Raw genomic sequence first — 17,755 nt, forward strand, 5'->3', positions numbered from 1 at the left:
AGTATTCGCCAGTTAGTTTTTAAATTTTAAAGCGTTGAACTACGAAAGCAAGTGAGCTCGACGAAGTAAGAAATCGTTCGTTAACGCTGGAGGTTGAACGCTGTTACAAGCGATGTTTAAGCTGCCAGTGGCTTCAGCGACATTATATTTTGTCCAGGCACAGAAATATCCAAACATAGTTCTCTTTCACATAAAAGCTTTATTGTTTTGCGTAGCTGGATTCCCATGATTACTGTGAATGCCCGCGTGGCCTTAACCACACTGGAAGTCCCCCTTTTGGTTTGAGAACGACCTGAAAAGTCATCTCCACTTCTTCCAGTGGTCGCGCAGCTTCTATGCTGAACTTAGTGAGGAACTTCGCCAGCACAACTTTCATCTCCATCATGGTGAACTTCTGACCTGAAAGATAGAAGGAAGACAGTTGGGATAAAATATATCACATGCAGCCAAGAAACTGCTTCGAGATTTTTGATAAATATTACTCTTATAGTGAATATGTGTCTTCACTCAATATAGTATTTCTATATCCTATATATTACTATTCTGTAATAGTAGGGATACAAAGAATGCTGCAATGGCGAGGTCGGTCATCGTCAGTGTCTTACTCTGCCCCGAAATTTCCGTAAGCCGGAATCAGTTTTATTTGACGTGCAGCCAAATGCGCCTGCGTGACAAAGCTTGTGCTCAGCGGAGAACACTGCAACAGAGAACACTGTAGGTGTCCACCCACGGTAGATTGTGAAGACAAAAAAAAAAAAAACAGAGAGAGTTTTTCTGCGATTGCGGGAATTTCCAAATGTACTCGGTCTCTTCTCACGCCTGAGTTTATGCGTGACGGAGTTGATGCCTACTCCTAATTTTATTTAGCGTTGTCTCTAGGAATCCTTACGTTGCACTGAAAGCCGTATTAAAGTCCGCGGAGTTACTTTTTGCCCACCCTATGTCGATCTTCCTTCTCGCGGTGCTTAATCTGGCAGCAGCGAAATATATTAACAACCAACCTGCGCTGAAGTTTCCTGTATCGCGCGCAGAACTGTAAAACACAACCGCAACACACAAGACATTACGCTCGTAGCTCTCCATACCTGGACACAAAGGCTTTCAAGTCCACGGTCGCTGTATGTCCACCTTCCACACCCGCCACATTTCGCTATGCTAAGCTGGTATTGTTCTTTATCATACTTTTGCATGTAAGTAGTCCTAACCCTCATTAGCAGCCATCCTGCCTAGACAACAGACATTCAAGTTCACACTGTGCATCCCGCCACCCTTCGCACATCACACCCACCACCCCCTCACTGTGGTTTCCTTTTCGCAGTGAAGGCCTTATTTAACCCCCTCCAAAGATACAATAGCCAACAAAGAAAGTATACAACAGCTGTATGTTACCGGTACTCACAAATGGGGCAGAAACGCGGAGACTAACAAAGAGGGTTCAGCTTATGTTAAGGACAACGCAGCGATCTACGGAAAGAAAAATGATAGGTGTAACGTTAAGGGATCGGAAGAGGGCGGATTGGGTGAGGGAACAAACGCGGGTTAATGGTATCCTAGTTGAAATCGAGAGGAAGAAATCGGCTTGGGCAGGGCATGTAATACGAAGGCAAGATAACCGCTGGTCCTTAAGGGTAACGGAGTGGATTCCAAGAGAAGGCAAACGTAGCAGTGGACGGAAGAAAGTTCGATGGGGGGATGAGGTTAAGAAGTTTGCGGGGATACAGTGGCCGCAACTGGCAAAAAACAGGGTTAATTGCAGAGACATGGGAGAGGCCTTTTCCCTGCAGTGGGTGTAGTCAGGCTAATGATGATGATGATGATGACGGCGCTTTCCACAGAAGGAGACGAGTCCTCCTGTCGAAATGCTGGCTAACAGCACCAAGGTTGCCCCTTGAACCATGGTTTATTTTGTTTTTGTTGTCACGAAAAAAAAACATAACAGGACATGCACAGATTAGAGAGAACCCAGAGCGTGATGCAAAAAGAATATGAACCAGCAAGTTAGGCGAATTGGTGACGGAGGGAACGTCACAGCTCTACAACACGTCACGACACAATACAAAAAAACACAGCACGTGACACAACACAAAAAGAACAAGGCATGCCCATGTCGTGTTCTTTTTGTGTTGTGTCAACGTCTTAGAGGCGCGGTAATGTTCTTTCAGTCATAAGCGGGAGCTTCCGCGCTGTACCGAAGCCACACTTGACATGCGGCAACTAACTGGGCAATGTAGAGAGAAACGCACGCCTCTAATCGTTCAAAATGTGGTCTCGCGTTTGTAGTCACCCAAGTGGCTCACAGCAGCATTTTATATTCACACAGTGCAACAATTTTGGCATCACCTGGGCGCTGCAGGTTGCCTATACGGACGAGAAAGGAAGCACAGTTCGGGAAAGCGTTCGTCCGTTTCCTTCTTAGCTATATATCTGGCTGTTCCGCCCAGCTTTTGAACAACACACTCAATTCCCTGCTGCTCTGCACTAACGTCCGAGGTTCCTCGTGCTTCCGAGGTGGCTGGCGAAACAACTTTTTCATTGCCGTCCAGCAGATCAAAACTCTAAGGCTCCAGCGACAGCCTCTAACGTGAACTCGGATCATATGGCCGTCACACACTCAGCAGTTTTGGAGTTCTTGTGTGCGAAAAGTGGCATATCGGCGGATTTAAGAACGTCAGCTCCAAATCAGTCTGTCTGCCTTCCTTCTTAACCTGTTCTTTTCTTCGAGCCTGCCAGTGATGTGGTAACGAATGAAATCATGTGAAATCGGATCACTTATTGCTGGCTTGATTTCATGGATGCACCCAGTTGATTTGAAGAGGAAAAACGTTACCGCGAAGGAACAAAATGAACGTACATGGCAAACGACAATACCTCTTTTTACGTCGCGTTGCCGTCGCGGTGGCTCAGTGGTTATGGCGCTCGGCTTCTGGCCCTAAAGACGCGAGTTCGATCCTGCCCGCGGCGGTCGAATTTCGATGGAGGCGAAATTTTAGAGGCCAGTGTAGAGGGCGATGACAGTGCATGTTCAAGAGCCCAGGTGGTCGAAATTTCCAGAGGCCTTGACTACGGCGTCCCTCATAGCCTGAGACGCTCTGGGACGTTAAACCACAATAAACCAAACCATATTTTTAACCACGCTTTTGACCTGTGCAATTCCGGACGGAGTTTGGGGTAAGGGAAGTGCTAGAAAGTCTGCTTTCGTTCGGTAGTGAGGACACTACCCTCTTCCTCCTTGGGTCTTGCCTGGATACATGATTGGTTGGAAGGTATATGGCATTGATAGTTTGGCGTAATACCAGTTCCCTTGGCGCCTACACATGCCAAAGCACGGGCTTACAGTCACCATGTAAGCATCTCGGCGCTAGGACGCCTACAAAAGCGGTGGCCAGAAGGTCAAGGAGTGGTGGCCGCCCTGCCTATATTTCTTCGGAATAGAATTCACTTACCCATGCATGTCCTCGGGCCTGCTGAAAAGGGTATGTAGCTGAATGGGTGCCTTCGACTGTTTTCTTCCTGCATAAACCTCTCCGGTATGTACTCATCGGGACGCTCAAATTGCTGCGGATTTCGATGTAGGCTGAAAATGTTGATCGCACACCAGAGTCCTTTCGGCAACGTGACGCCATCTAAAAAAATAATTGCATAACATGCACAGCTTTTTTTCATGCAGTACAAGCTTGACAACGATAGAGATGTTGGCTGACACCAGCAATCCACAAAGACAGACAGCCACCTTGCCGTAAATAGCGGTTATCTTTCTTGTTGTGAGTTACGGTTTAGGTTTAGTATTGCACTGAACGAAAATTCTACTGTGCAGTTACGAAGGCCGCAGTGAGCGGACAATGACACATGGAACAATCAGCAGGATGAGGGAGAGAATCGTCGTCAACAGGAAAGAATATTTGACGCTGATAACAAAACTGGAAGAAAAAACTTACGTATGCGGGAGAATTGGTCGGGCGAGAATTTCCAGCAAATATGTGAATGCACGGAAATATGAATCATTTCGCCAGCGAGGCCACAAAAATATTAAGTGCGATTAGTTCACAAAACAGTGCTGGCCGTTGTCACCTTCTAGCATATGTGAGTAAATGTAAATGCTAGTGACTAACTTTTTAAATGTTCTATTCACCTCACTGCACTTGCCATTTGCACTTATAAATGCGACGTAAGCAGACTATGACACATGGAACAAGCAGGCGGCAAATATTGATGAACGTGGCCAAGGGGAAGAAACATTAGACTCCTCTTACGAAATTGAAAGAACAAATGTGCGCAGCGCGTGCAACGACTGTTCAAGCGAGGATTCCTGTAAAAAATGTGAACTCATGCAAACCTTACTGATTTCGCAACCAAGGCCACATAAATCTTAGGGGTGATCGTTTTGCCCTCCTCCCCTTTTGTAGGTAGATTTTCCGGGAATCAACTAAGGGCATAAGTGACTTCTGTAAAACCGAGCTAGTATTCCTATTTGTGCTGCAGTTAATTGGGAATGTGCATGGTATGTTGCCCTGGTAGATGTGAGTATTGGCCTCTGAGTTATATCTAATGCAGTCATAGCTCACAAGACGTCTGCGTTGTCCAGGGGATCACAGGTACGCATGGGTGAATTTCTCGGGCGATGTGGGCTGCTATCTGATTGCCTGTGAGCTCTGTGCAACTAGATATCTTGTGCACTGTGGGTGCGACGTGCTCTAGGTTTTCCTAGGCATTGGTGAGGTTGTAGTGTAAATTCTCATTGCTGTATGGGTGTTGCATCGTTGCGCGAATAAAAGAGAGAATTTGCTGAAAGATATGGCTTTGATGAGGCGAAGAGTAAGTTTTGAAAGTTCATTTGTGGCATGTATTACGGCGTGCATCTGCAAGAGTGCTGTGCTTAGATTATAACTGACCGAGGAGCCAAGTACATGTATTAGCACTGCGATGGTGGGCATTTCTTAAATGAATTCTGCAGGAGATAAATAAAAAGGGGGGGGGGGGGGGTAAATAGGACTGCAAATGTTTATTCTTTCAAGCTAATTATATTTCTTACTGCTAACTTGCACTGACTAAAGCTGTCTGATGTTTCAATTCAGCTGGTGATAATGAAGATACCACTTAAAATTTGAATGATATCAGTAAGCGAACCGAACCTTACCAAGGATCACATCCTCATCTAGAAGAGTTCCGATTACTGGAAAAGGTGGGAAAAGCCGCATAGCCTCCTGGAATGTAAGAAGACGCACACGTTACCGCCAAGACAAATATAAAAAAAATTTCTTTGTACATTGGAACATAACAAGCATATTTCCTACCCTCTTAGTTCTAATATGCAATTGTGTGTAATCCTTGATCTATTGAGCAAGCTCTACCAATATGTCGATGCTTTGATCAGAACGCCGTGTCCAATATCTTGTTAAATCGTCTGGCACACTATCCAGACAGCGCGATAAATTTGCGAGGACTGTTTGAAAATATACTTTTGGGACCCGGTCTTGTATATCTTGTATTGGTCTTGCATCGCCCAAACAAAGATTAAAAATGAATAACATTTATTCTTCGTTTTAATGATTGATACTTTCATGCATTCATTGACTGATTCGCTGACTGGCTGATAGATTCATAAAGCAAATTAAAAAAATATTGTTCACTCACGAATCCAATATAAGGCGGAGCTGAACTTTCCGCTTAAACGAAAAATGTAACAGTATGGCGAATTCAATTTTCGAAATTTAATTTCAAATTGAATTGAAATCGAAGCGGAAAAGGTCAATACCCTAGACAACAGTAGCTCGCCGTTAGGTTAGACTCCACCGCCACGAAAAACGCCGTCCGCTTGCGTAGCGCTGTTGACTGTCATCTCCTGATTACGGCAGTTACGTAGATGAGTAGGTTTCCTCCTTGCCAAACCGTGAATAGATTGACAAAAAAATGTCATGTTCTGCGTTCCGCTGCAGTTAAGTGCATGTTTTATCGCTGCCGTCAACACGCAGGGGAAGTGACGACCGGTCCTGAGCTCAGCCCAGCGCAACAACCTAACGATAACATGAGAACTATAATTTTTGGCGGCAACTTCCCTCTTGAGGCTCTGGCTGAAGGTTCCATCTTTTGAATTAGAATACTTTTTTAAATGGGGATAGTAGATATATTTACAAGCACAGCTCTAAATTCGACGAGCTGTGCGTAAATTACTTGTAAACCAAATGCTCTGGCTTAAAAAAGAGGGGCAACGTAAACTGCAAATTGCTTTTCAACGCGCAGGAATACATTATATCACAAAAAAAAAGAACTAGTGCGTCGAAAACATTATTCGCCGAAAAAAAACACGAAAACTATGATCTGACATGAGCGCCGAACAAAGTCTTCCAAATTCTGGAAAAAATGAAAACAGAAATGTCCAACCCCTAAATTTAATGAATCATGGTATAAAAAAAGCGATAAAATTTCTAGAATGACTTTGCCAAATGGGTGTACGAAAGGGACAAAGCAATTTTTTGATGGATTGGATTGATTTTTATTCCGGACAAGAATGCTTTAATAAAGATTTAATATATTTTAATGTATTTAATGTATTTAATAAAGATTGACTTCTTTATGTTTTACACGGAGGGGCTGCATAAGCCTACGGTGTTTCGGGACGCCTTCGACGGGACCTGGCTGCGGTTTTCCTGCTGCAGCCGCTAAGTTCTTGGGGGCGGCTGGCAGGAGTTCGTCAGCGTCTCCCGTGTTCATCTCCGCTCCTCACCTCCTGGCTCTCTACCACCGCTTCCCTGTACGTAACGCCAGCGACGCATCTCATCAACCCGCGTCCTTGCTGCCTGCAAGGCATTCCCGCTCCACCTGGGACGCTTTGTATCGGGTAAAATCTTTCCTCTTTATCTGTTGTGTTGTACGCGTGTCGAGTGTGTTTTTTTCTTGGTGTTTTCATTTTTTAATTGGCTCCTTTCCTTTAAAGAATAAACACGGCTTCGTTTTGTTTTGTTTAATTCGTTTGTTTTCTTGTCCGAACCTGCACGCTAATACGTTCCCCTTCCGCAGTCGGGGAACCGTCACGCCATTCGCGACACCTCGCTGACCGTATTCTCCATACAGAATCATGAATGACAAGTAAAACCTGCTTTAATGGCATACATTTTTTGTAGTAGTTCTGCGTTCTGCAACTATGTGAAAGATGAGCTAACAGCAATGCAAAAAAAGGACGGTTTCAAGATAGAGACGAGCTCATGCATATATGCTACATGCCTTTATACAGGATTCCACGTATTGTAAATTCTTCAGGTCAGCCATTGTATAAACCCGGTTGGCGTCGACACCCATGACATCATCCAGTTCCTGCTGGACTCTTCGCTGTTTTTCCTGATGTAGGCCGAGGAGGTAGAGGCACCAGATGAGGGCGCACGAAGTGGAATCATTACCCTGTAAATATTTTTTTTTATTACACCCGTAAAAGTGGCCAAGATTAGCGAGTTAATGCCAAAAACGTATTAAATGGCGTGCACTTCATGCAGAAATGTGATATGTTCATTTTGTGAGTCAAGGTAAAGCTCTATCACGCATTAATACTTATTGTTTTTCATAAAGCTACTTCTAGTAATGTACCGCGCATAAAGAACCGAAAGTGCACGTTTGCCGCGATTATGACCTCACAGTATATTTTACATTAGCTTCGCGGTCACAGCTCTTAATGCTTAGCCGACTGAAACTTACTGCCGTAATACAGGAGTGCATTCAGTGGGCAGCCAGTAGCTTCCAGTTCATAATTAGCCTCCTCTGTACACCTCACTGAGACCGCTCACTCGAATTTTACTCTGGTAGAAGGAGTTCAGCAGTTTTATCCCATGATATTATTAAATATAACTATAATATTGTCGTATATATTATAATATATTTATATAGCGTAGTGGGCAGAAACATCAAAGAAGAAGCGGCTTATCCTCACGCATTATCTATTCATACTTTGTGGGTGTCTTAACACATGCAGTCTTTCAAAAACAAACCAAAGTCTGAGAGCACGGTGTAGTGGATGAATCGGAACATACCTAATGCCCTTCGTTTTCGGGCAAAACCTCGCGATTTTTGGTGACTTTCACACCCAGAAAAGATTTCCTAAAAATTGGGTTAAACCTGGTTTCTACCTGAAAACGCACCTCCTAGAGAAGACACTAGGGCAGGGGAATGAGGGACTTGTTATGCTACACTTGAAGGAAAATACCTCCGGAAAAGACGTTTCTCTGCGACAAAGCGGAAGAGAACCACGAAAAGTACCGGATATCTTTCGTTATTCAAGAGAAGTGTCTTTGTTCAACTGATGTTCGAAAACCGCTTTTAACGTCTAGGCCACCCTAGCAGACCAGATACGATCAAGCACCGCAGCACAACATGCCTTCGCAGCATAGGGTATTGAGAGCGGCCTGTTTCGAGTTGTGTAAGAGAGATCGATGGACTTATGACGCGCAGCTCTGAAGGCTGTGAAGACGACCAACTAGAAGCAGCCTTCGTACGTACTTCCCCATCCCTCCACCGAATTCCCCAAAAACGGCCGAGTGTGATCCGTCCCTTGCAATAAAAGCTTTATTCATTCATTCATTGATGATGTGTCTTAATCAGAGGATAAGTATGAAAAATACCTTCTAGAGGTGAGAGGGCAAAACGTGTGCACTGACCAGGCAATTAACCGCCACCATTTTATCAAGTGCTATCCAGTCTAACGGTGCCAGGTTGCAGATTTGTTGCTGTTTTAAACCGGCCGCTGTGATATTTATTGACTGGTTTCGCAGTGCATAAGGGAGGCAGGTCTAGCACGCATGCGTAAGCGTTGCATAGTAAGTAGTGTACGCAATGAAATATTTGCAAGCTGTTAGGAAAAAAATTTTCATTCGGTGAGCAAAATTTCTCGTTAACCTGCAATTTTCAGATAGTTTGTAAAATAGTCAGCCAAAAATAGGGCATGTTTGTTCCCCACAGGAAATGAGTGCTGATATGAAATATATCTTTGCTGCAAAAAACAAAAAACCCCAAAATGCTCCAGTAATAGAAATATTTGCTCAATAACCTGATTTCAACACCAATTTCAACAAAAAAATATTGCCAGGTTTTTACCTCCCGAGCCGCCGCGGTGGCTCAGCAGTTATGGTGCTCGGCTGCTGACCCAAAGGACGCGGGTTCGATCCCGGCCGCGGCGGCTGGAATTTCTTTGGAGGAGAAATTCTAGAGGCCCGTGTACTGTGCGATGTTAGTGCACGTTAAAGAACCCCAGGTGGTCGAAATTTCCGGAGCCCTCCACTACGGCGTCTCTCATAGCCTTAGTCGCTTTGGGACGTTAAACCCCACAAACCAAACCAAACCAAACCTCCCGAGTTCTAGAAAATATAAAACAAAAAAATGCAGAGCCCTGAAAATATCAGATCGTCGAAGCCAGAGGAAGACATTAGCTTTTGGGAAGAAACAAATAAGCGGGAAACAATGGTTTTGTATGTTTTTCGTTGCCCGAAATGCTACCCTGCACTTTCCTAAGCTGCTATTTATCACATTGCCTTTGAGTAGCTAGCTAGCTGCACTTTGATAATATAGCCGCCGCGGTGGCTCATTGGCTATGGTGCTCGGCTGCTGGCCCGAAAGACGCGGGTTCGATCCCGGCCGCGGCGGTTGAATTTCTTTGGAGGAGAAATTCGAGGCCCGTGTACTGTGCGATGTCAGTGCACGTTAAAAAACCCCAGGTGGTCGAAATTTCCGGAGCCCTCCACTACGGCGTCTCTCATAGCCTCAGTCGCTTTGGGACGTTAAACCCCATAAACCAAACCAAACCACTTTGATAATAAACTAACTATTTATTTGGCAAGATGCTTGTTTCTATGACGCGATGTAGCTTTTCTTAACTCTTGAAGACGCGTAGCTTATGCGGTATTGCTAGCCTTCTTAAAAGAATAACAAGTTGTCCAAACTGTGTATAAAAGAATTAAACTTGCATTGAAGCCATGTGTAGGGCAACGGACCAGATTCCAAGCGCAAGCGTAGATTCCAAGCGCAAGCGCAAGCGTAGCAGGCTACGGCAGAAAGTCAGGCATGGACAGCATACTTGGACAAAAGTTTTAATATTGAAATAGTGTAATGTGCTGTTATGGAAATATTGAAGGCAATGGTCCATTCCTCCAATGAGTAGCAAAATGTTTCTTTTAAAGCTTTTCCATCGCTAGCATCGAGTAGTTAGACTGCCTTAAAAACTAAGAACGTTTTCGACGATAGCAAACTATCGATATATTGATTGAAGGGAGAACTATGGATACGAGGGGGTACCCAAAAGAAACCGGAATAATTTTTTGAATCTGCAAAGCTTCTGTGGTACCGCGTTTTGCCGCTAGGAGCGCATAGAACGAACATTTCAGAGTCAGTAAGCCGAGTGCCGTCGCTGAAGGAGGTCAGACTAGTTTAGGCAGAGTTTTAGAGTGACGGCTGTTTTGTGTGAGCGTCGTTTTTGCAATGGCTGATGTTCGTGAACAGCGTGCGCCGGTGAAATTCTGATTTTTTCTCGGAAAAAGTGGAACGGAAACTCTTGAAATATTCAGAAAGACGTTCAAGGACGATGCTATGGGGACAACTTAAGTGTTCCTGAATTAAATCCTGAACAAAGCAACATTCATGCCAATGGAAAACTTCAAATTCACCTCGCCTCAAGAAAGCTCGTCAGGTGAAACGAAACCTCGAAACAATGCTGATTTGTTTTTTCGACGTGAGAGGAGTCGTCCATTCAGAATTTGTTCCGCAGGGTCACTCAATTAACCAGGCTTTCTGCTTGGATGTTTTGAAAAGATTGGGCAACAGTGTCCGGTGGAAGCGGCCTGATTTGTGGCAGACGGGTGACAGGTTTTTCCACCATGGCAATGCCCCTACTCACACAGCCCTGTCTCTACGACAAATTCGGACCAAAAATGGCATGACCTCTGTTACTCAACCCTCATACTCATCCGACCTTGCCACGTGCTACTTTCTTTGTTTCGTAGAATGAAAAGACAGGTGAATGGAAAGCGTTTCGCTGATGTTGCTGAGGTGAAGAAAAAAACGACGGAGGGACTGTCAAGCATTACAAAAGATGAATTTAAACAATGTTTTGAAAAATGGAATGAAAGATTCGACAAACGTATTATTGTAAGTGGAGAGTACTTTGAAGGATATTAAAGGTCTGTGCTTAAAATATGAACAAATAAGTTCAAACAAAAATAAGTCCGGTTTCTTTTGGGTACCCCCTCGTATATTGGTTCTTAAAGTGAAATGTTAGCGTATGTAAAAAAATTGCTCTCAATTATTTCCCGTAGAAAAGTGCTTTTGCTCAGAATTGCCGGGTATGTGGGCGGATGGGATTCGGAAGTTTGTGGGAAAATGTGGCGTCAGCTGCCACAGGATTCGGGTATTTAGACTGATATGGGTGAGGCTTCTGTTCCATGGACGGAGTAAATATAGTTTTTGCTTATGATTGTGCATCTGTCTGACATTGCATTAAGCATAAAGCGAAAGGGAATAATGAATATTCTTCAAGCTCACTGCGAAAAACAGGGAGGCCACATCTTTTTCAACGTCTTCTAACGTGTATGAGGGCTTTCTCATGTGGGCCAACAGGAAACCGTCCAACAACGACCAGACGTTATTCCCATCGCCCCCGCTGACATCCTCTTTAGGGTAGCATTTGTAGAGCCTGTGCAGCGTGCTCTTTCTTTCCTTGATCACCTGCATAGAAAAATTAAACAACTGTAGAATAAAGCTGGAGAAGCCGTAATGAATCACAATATTTTCACTTTTTATTTCATCAGAACACAAACATAGGCAAGAGTGGGCGAAACAAATCATGGGGAAAAGTGCAACATTTTCGTACTCTCCATAAATTTTATACGTGTGATCAAATCCGATCTTTGTCAGGCAGGACCCCATTAAGCACAGTGCAACTCAACTTAAGACAAACAACTTGAGCATTTTGCAAGCACAGAAAAAAAACTATACGGAAATTGCCTTCCTGACCATGCGGGTGTCCCAAAATTCGACGCAATTTTGGAAACGACGAAAAACACCGCCGCGCGCACGGCGTCTCGCCGGCGTGAGCCGAATGGGGGAGAAGGAAAAATCCCGCTGAGCGCGTGGCTCTCTCTCCCCTCCACCACTGCTCAACGACACGGCGTGCGCCGAGGGAATGAGTCATCCATGCCGAAGATTTCTCTCGAACATCCGAGTCGCTTCTACTGCTTACCGGGGGAAAAGGGCGTAGCCTTGCGTGCACTGACATGTCCCCCTCCTCTGCACTCGAACGTCGGCGACGGCGCCACGCCAAAACTAGCCCCAACCTTCGAGATGCGACCCCCGACCTCTGACCAATGGGGACCTCTGACCAAAGGGGAGGAGAAGACAGCACTGCCGATGCTGCGTGTATGTGCGCGCCTGCTGTGGCGCGTAGAACAAACAGACGTGAGAGCGAGCCTATAAAAGAAGGACGTTGACCGCTTACAGATTAGTCCGGACCGCCGTTTAAGCTTCATCGATGCGCGCCCGTTCGGCTCCCGGGAAAACACCACTCGGCCAGCATCGGACCAACGAGGCAACGTTCGTCAGTCTGCGGGACGGCATCGTCGTGGAACTGTGGTCGTCGGACTGCCGCAGTGCCCGGTGAACAAATTGTGTTTTGTTTGTTTACCTCTCCCTAGTGTGTTAGTGCACTTTAGGTGCAATATTGCCTTTGTATTGCATTCTCTCTCGAGTTTAACTTTGCACGAGTTGCATTGTTCTGTTAATCACTTTGTATGTGTCTGTACTAGTGATTGTGAAATTCTCTGTATCGTCTCATCGCTGTATAAACCTTGTTTTATTTTGTAAACCTTTGGCTCCGACCCATTCTCTGGCTTGCGACAGGCAAAAGCTGGGCACCAAACGACCAAAAACCTCTTGTCACTTGGTAGCTGGTCTCCGCTGAGCTTGCCACGCTGAGTCGAGGGCATCTCCTTAGAGTCCGAGACCGCTACCCCCACACGCTCTAAGGGTGTCTGGGAACTTCCCACGTAAAAGTGCGGCGAAGTTGGGTGACAGCGGGCATAATTGATAGCTGCTCCACCTTGTGCTTTTTCAATTGAATTTACTTTGAAACCTGCTGCCTCGCGTGATTGCATGATGACTTTGTTTTTATTCAATTGAATTCAATTCTTTATTATTATCATTTCTTTAGCACAATGCATAATATCACTGTCTGGATCCTTAGCCAAAGGATAGTTATGAATCAATACAATAACAACAAAGAGATTATTGAGGACAAACGCTTTCTACTGCACATCAAAATAATACACATATGAATGCAATGGAAAAATCCAAAGCGTACAAGCAAGTTGGTTCAAATTACAGAAATACATAAGGAATAATGACAAAAAAAATAGAAGAGTGTGCAAGGGCTTATGACAAAAAAACAAAGATATGAGAGCAAGAGCAGCATTCTTTACACAAAATAAATGCAGTTGCCACAGAAGTGATCATTCGATGATAAATATGAATAGCAAACCTCAACATCCACAATACAGAGAATAATAAGAGATAAGCACTAAGCGATTTATATCGTAAATCAGGTAATTATTTGTGACAGAAAAAAGGTATTCAGTGAAATAGAAGCATTAGACGTTGCTAAGACTGCACAAAGAATTTTATTCCAAATTTTTACCTCTTGATATTCGATCCTTCTATTTTGGGCGGGTAGCAACGGGTGTTATATGTGTGAGAAATGTGATGGCAAGATTTGGAGCATGCTTGAACATGTGTAGTTCAGTCACGGGCACGCTTGGTACCCCGCGTGCGGGCAGCCTTCGTAGCACGACTGTCCACCTCGGCTGAAATGACGACCATCGCGCGACGTGACCGATGTCACACATTGCCGCTGGAGGCATTATCATAATATCTGTAGAACTGTTTAGGTAGCCACCGCAGTGGATCAATGGTTATGGCGCTCTTCTGCTGACCCGAAAGATGCGGATGCGATCCCTGGCGCGGTGGTCGAATTTCGATGGAGGCGAAATTCTAGAAGCCCGTGTACTGTGCGGTGTCAGTGCACGTTGAAGAACCCCATGTGGTCGCAATTTCCGCAGCCCTTCACTACGGCGTCCCTCATAGCCTCAGTCGCTTTGGAACCGTAAACTACCATAAACCAAAACTGCTTATGCGAGCAGGATGCCGCGTCACGTAGTAATTTCAGGTTATCTTGAGCGTGAGCGCCGTTTCAAGGCGTTCGGCGTGCATCACCTGATGAGGAAGCGCCCACCTGATAACCATGGGCCAGGCTCCAACTGTGCGCGCCAAGTTACCACGTGATTACGGACGCAGTATGGTCACTACTACTACTACTTACTATTTCTGCAACCACTACAACTGCTAGTGCCCCCACTAACACTGCTACAAGTACATACTACTCCTCTTCCTACTACTGCTACTGCCAATTACTACTACTACTGCACTGCTACCCCTACGTCTTATTACTGCTACTACAGCACCGAGAGTATGGCAAAATTATCTACACCTTTCTTCCTACAATTTATTCACATAAAGGTAGGTAGAAGACATGTACACGTGCGAAAAAGAAATCGCAGCACATCATTTCTTTCTGATATTTTTCGCACGTTGCCCAATTCAAATTGCCAGCTAAGGTGCGTACATGCTTGTAGGGGACGCCAGTGGGCTTTCTGATGGACAAACATTGTTTGTTCATTGCCGATAGGGAAGGCGTCATTGCACATACAACGGAATCGTGAGCACCGTTTACTTATATCCGCACCTGTACATCATTCTTCGAGACAGTTGCTGCCTTTTGAATGCACTTGGACCAGTAGTCCACAAACTTGCGTATTCCTTCCAATTATGTTTTAGGTTGTTGTCATACTGCCGTCTGCGCAAGCAGGCATCGAGTTGGTACACCTGGGGTCCAACGTGTGCATTTCTATCCCGGTCCAGTCATTCGCCTTCCAACTCGCGTGACATGCCCGCTCAGGTAGCAGCTTGTACCAAGGAGTAATAACCAGTAATGAGCCCATTTCTCTTGTCTGAAGGTATGAGAGGGGTTGACATTCTTAACCTTCTTTTATGCCCCTCTGACACGCTTCTTGCCGTCCAGACCTCTCTCTTTCCAACTTTCATCTCCATAGGCGGCTCAAGGTTTCTCTGCAAGGTCGTCCATTTTCCAAAAACGTGGACGGTTGGGAAGCCATACAAAAACGGCTACACGGCTGAAAATCCTCCTTCTTGTAGAATGAAAAGTGTAGACAATTTTTCACTTACACTCGTACTGCTACTACTTCTAATACTGCTTAATACTACCGCTACTACTACAACTACTACTACGGCTACCACTACAACTGCTGCTACAACTGCTGTTGCTACCACTACTACAGCTACTACTACTACTGCTTAATACTACCGCTACAACTGCCACTACAACTGCTGCTGCTACTACTACTACCACTACTACTTCTACGGCAACTGCTGCTATTACTACCACTACCACTACTACCACTACTACTATTACGCGAATGACAGGAACCTTCTGTTAACAGCTATCTCTATAAAAAAAATTTGAACGGAGCTATGGTGAAGGAGAAAGTGGTCATAAAGGCATGAATTTTTCGGCTCTCCATTTTTGTTCACTGTGCTGCTCAGACTATTGAAGTCGTGGATTAACATAGGTATTCATTCATGGTATATGTTATCGGTCTTATCTTGCGCAAAGTTTAAAGTTGTTTGCTCCTCGCCTTATTAAAACTAAATTATTTTAGTGGCAGGCTCCATCTGGGGCAAAATTTAATATCTTGAGTTTCTGCAGGTCTTAAAATAGAGACAATGGCCTGTAGCTCTCTAGGGTCATTCGAATCTAGGAAACTAAAACATAAGTTCCCGAGTGGCTCGAAGAAGACGTGACTAAAGCTTTGGAAATGATCAAGCAGCACCAGAGGCATCAAGCGTTTTGATGTCCTTAAAGATGATCACCGTAGAACAAAAACAGAATCAGAGAATGTGAAGGCTAGCAACTGTTTAAAATTCTTGAGACCCTAAATTGCACGCTCTTTCCTGCGGGTAAAAAGAGCGCATCGTACAACACTTTCTGACAACAGAGTAACCTTTGTTCGATCTGACATACAATCCCCTTCAAAAGTTTCTCTGTGGACACGTACTTTGCACAGGGCCGAAGTGACAGTACAACAGCTGTGGCAATAAGGCAGAAAAATGTTGAGAATAAGGCAGGAAATTAAAAAGGGTCGTGTAGCCAAAACACAAAGTCTGTCTGAACAGCTGCCTGGTCAGCGGGTTATAGAACAAAACAGTTCCGGGTTCTGTCCGGATACTGCGCTTCTCATGCGGGTAGGTGCACCAGAATTGTGGCGCTGTCCACAGAGCACACGTTGTCTACATTCGTTGAAAAAATTAGGAATAGGGGTAATTATCAACGGTGTCTGATTGTGCCGCGGCGGCTGGGAAAAATTGAGACATTTCGAACATTGTAATAATACAAAATTTCACTGTGTTCCAATTGAGCTAGAATTTTTATATTTTCTGAGCGCGATGCGACGATGGCACATAACAATTCCGTAATATTTGTGGGAAAAATTGCACATCAAACAACAAAACTCGCAGACTTCCCAGATGATGCGACAGCAAGATCTGTACCCCAGGGGAGCAGATACCCCTCTTTGTTGCTGCGAACGAATACACTTCGTCCGTGTAGGAGAGCTCGTTATTTACCCAGGCGAACGATCTCAGTTAGATATGCGAAAACAAAAATTAGTAGCGTTGAGCTTGCTGCCTTAACACATTATTCAGCGTAAGCTGGTTGGCATTAGCGGAGTTTCCGACAGGTAAGGTCGCTCTGGCGCTGCATGTAATGAGGACGGCAGCGCTAGCACAAGCATATTTTCAGATATTTTAGCCACTGGCGAAGAGTCAACCTGACACAAATACCTACTTGACTTCGCTTTTCTGTTTTTGATTAGTTTTATTGTGATTAACTTGAATTTTAATTAGTTCGATGGCGAAGAAGTAATCAGAAATGCCATTGCTCGCGCTTTATGACCGCCAGTATTAGTGCCTACCTTTTGTACTTTTTGCGTGCAGGTGACATCTTGATATACTTGGATAGATTTATATAGATAAACACATGCGGGGTCATTCCACTGGCCGTAGAGGACGCATATTGTGTGGACGCGAGGTAGATGGCATGCCACTGCGGGCTATGATCCTGCGAGTAGAACTTACACTGCGTGCGACGTCATCAATCTTCCTCGCTGTTTTGAGAAATAACTGTCCATTGCGCGTGACGTAATAGACAGCGTCCCACCATAGCCACAGTAGAAATATTCGCATAGTTAGCAGGGCCGTCAATCTGCAAATGAGGGAACAGAATTTTTACAACACAATGACAACGCATGCTTGCTCGAAAAACGAATTCAGAAAAAAATTACACAAGGAAGAAAATTCATTCAGATCAAAAGAACTAAAGAAATCCTCAGTGCTGATATCAATGCTACAATCGAAATCGAACATTACTAATACCTGTTATCACTGGCCATGACATGAATCTCGCACGTTGACTGTTTTTGCCAGCGAGAATTCGTTTTAGTGCGGACGACTAGTTCTTGGGGAAGTGGGCTAGAATAACTACAAAGAAAATTTTGCTAGGCTGACTTCTCTATTTCATGTATGCAACGCCTGCAGCAATATCTCTTCCAGCAGATCAATTACTTTGCTCTTTTCAGAGCAGACTACTTTCAGCAAGAAACGA

General features: G+C 44.6%; 1 protein-coding gene across 1 annotated transcript in view; it reads right to left on the minus strand.

The window, feature by feature from the left end:
* Positions 1 to 229: 229 nt before the first annotated feature.
* The window catches only part of LOC149354334 (cytochrome P450 4c3-like), a 74,704-nt gene continuing 57,178 nt past the window's right edge, over positions 230 to 17,755 (minus strand). The window contains exons 6-11 of the mRNA XM_089575963.1: positions 16,118 to 16,182; positions 11,512 to 11,694; positions 7,219 to 7,392; positions 5,135 to 5,201; positions 3,444 to 3,623; positions 230 to 399 (exon numbers count right to left, since the gene is read on the minus strand). Coding sequence (XP_089432089.1) covers positions 230 to 399; positions 3,444 to 3,623; positions 5,135 to 5,201; positions 7,219 to 7,392; positions 11,512 to 11,694; positions 16,118 to 16,182 — 839 coding nt within the window. The remainder of the gene's footprint in view (positions 400 to 3,443; positions 3,624 to 5,134; positions 5,202 to 7,218; positions 7,393 to 11,511; positions 11,695 to 16,117; positions 16,183 to 17,755) is intronic.

Source organism: Amblyomma mixtum, chromosome 3 (genome assembly GCF_055824585.1).
Source record: "Amblyomma mixtum isolate Tamu chromosome 3, ASM5582458v1, whole genome shotgun sequence".
Classification (NCBI taxonomy): Eukaryota; Metazoa; Arthropoda; class Arachnida; order Ixodida; family Ixodidae; genus Amblyomma; species Amblyomma mixtum.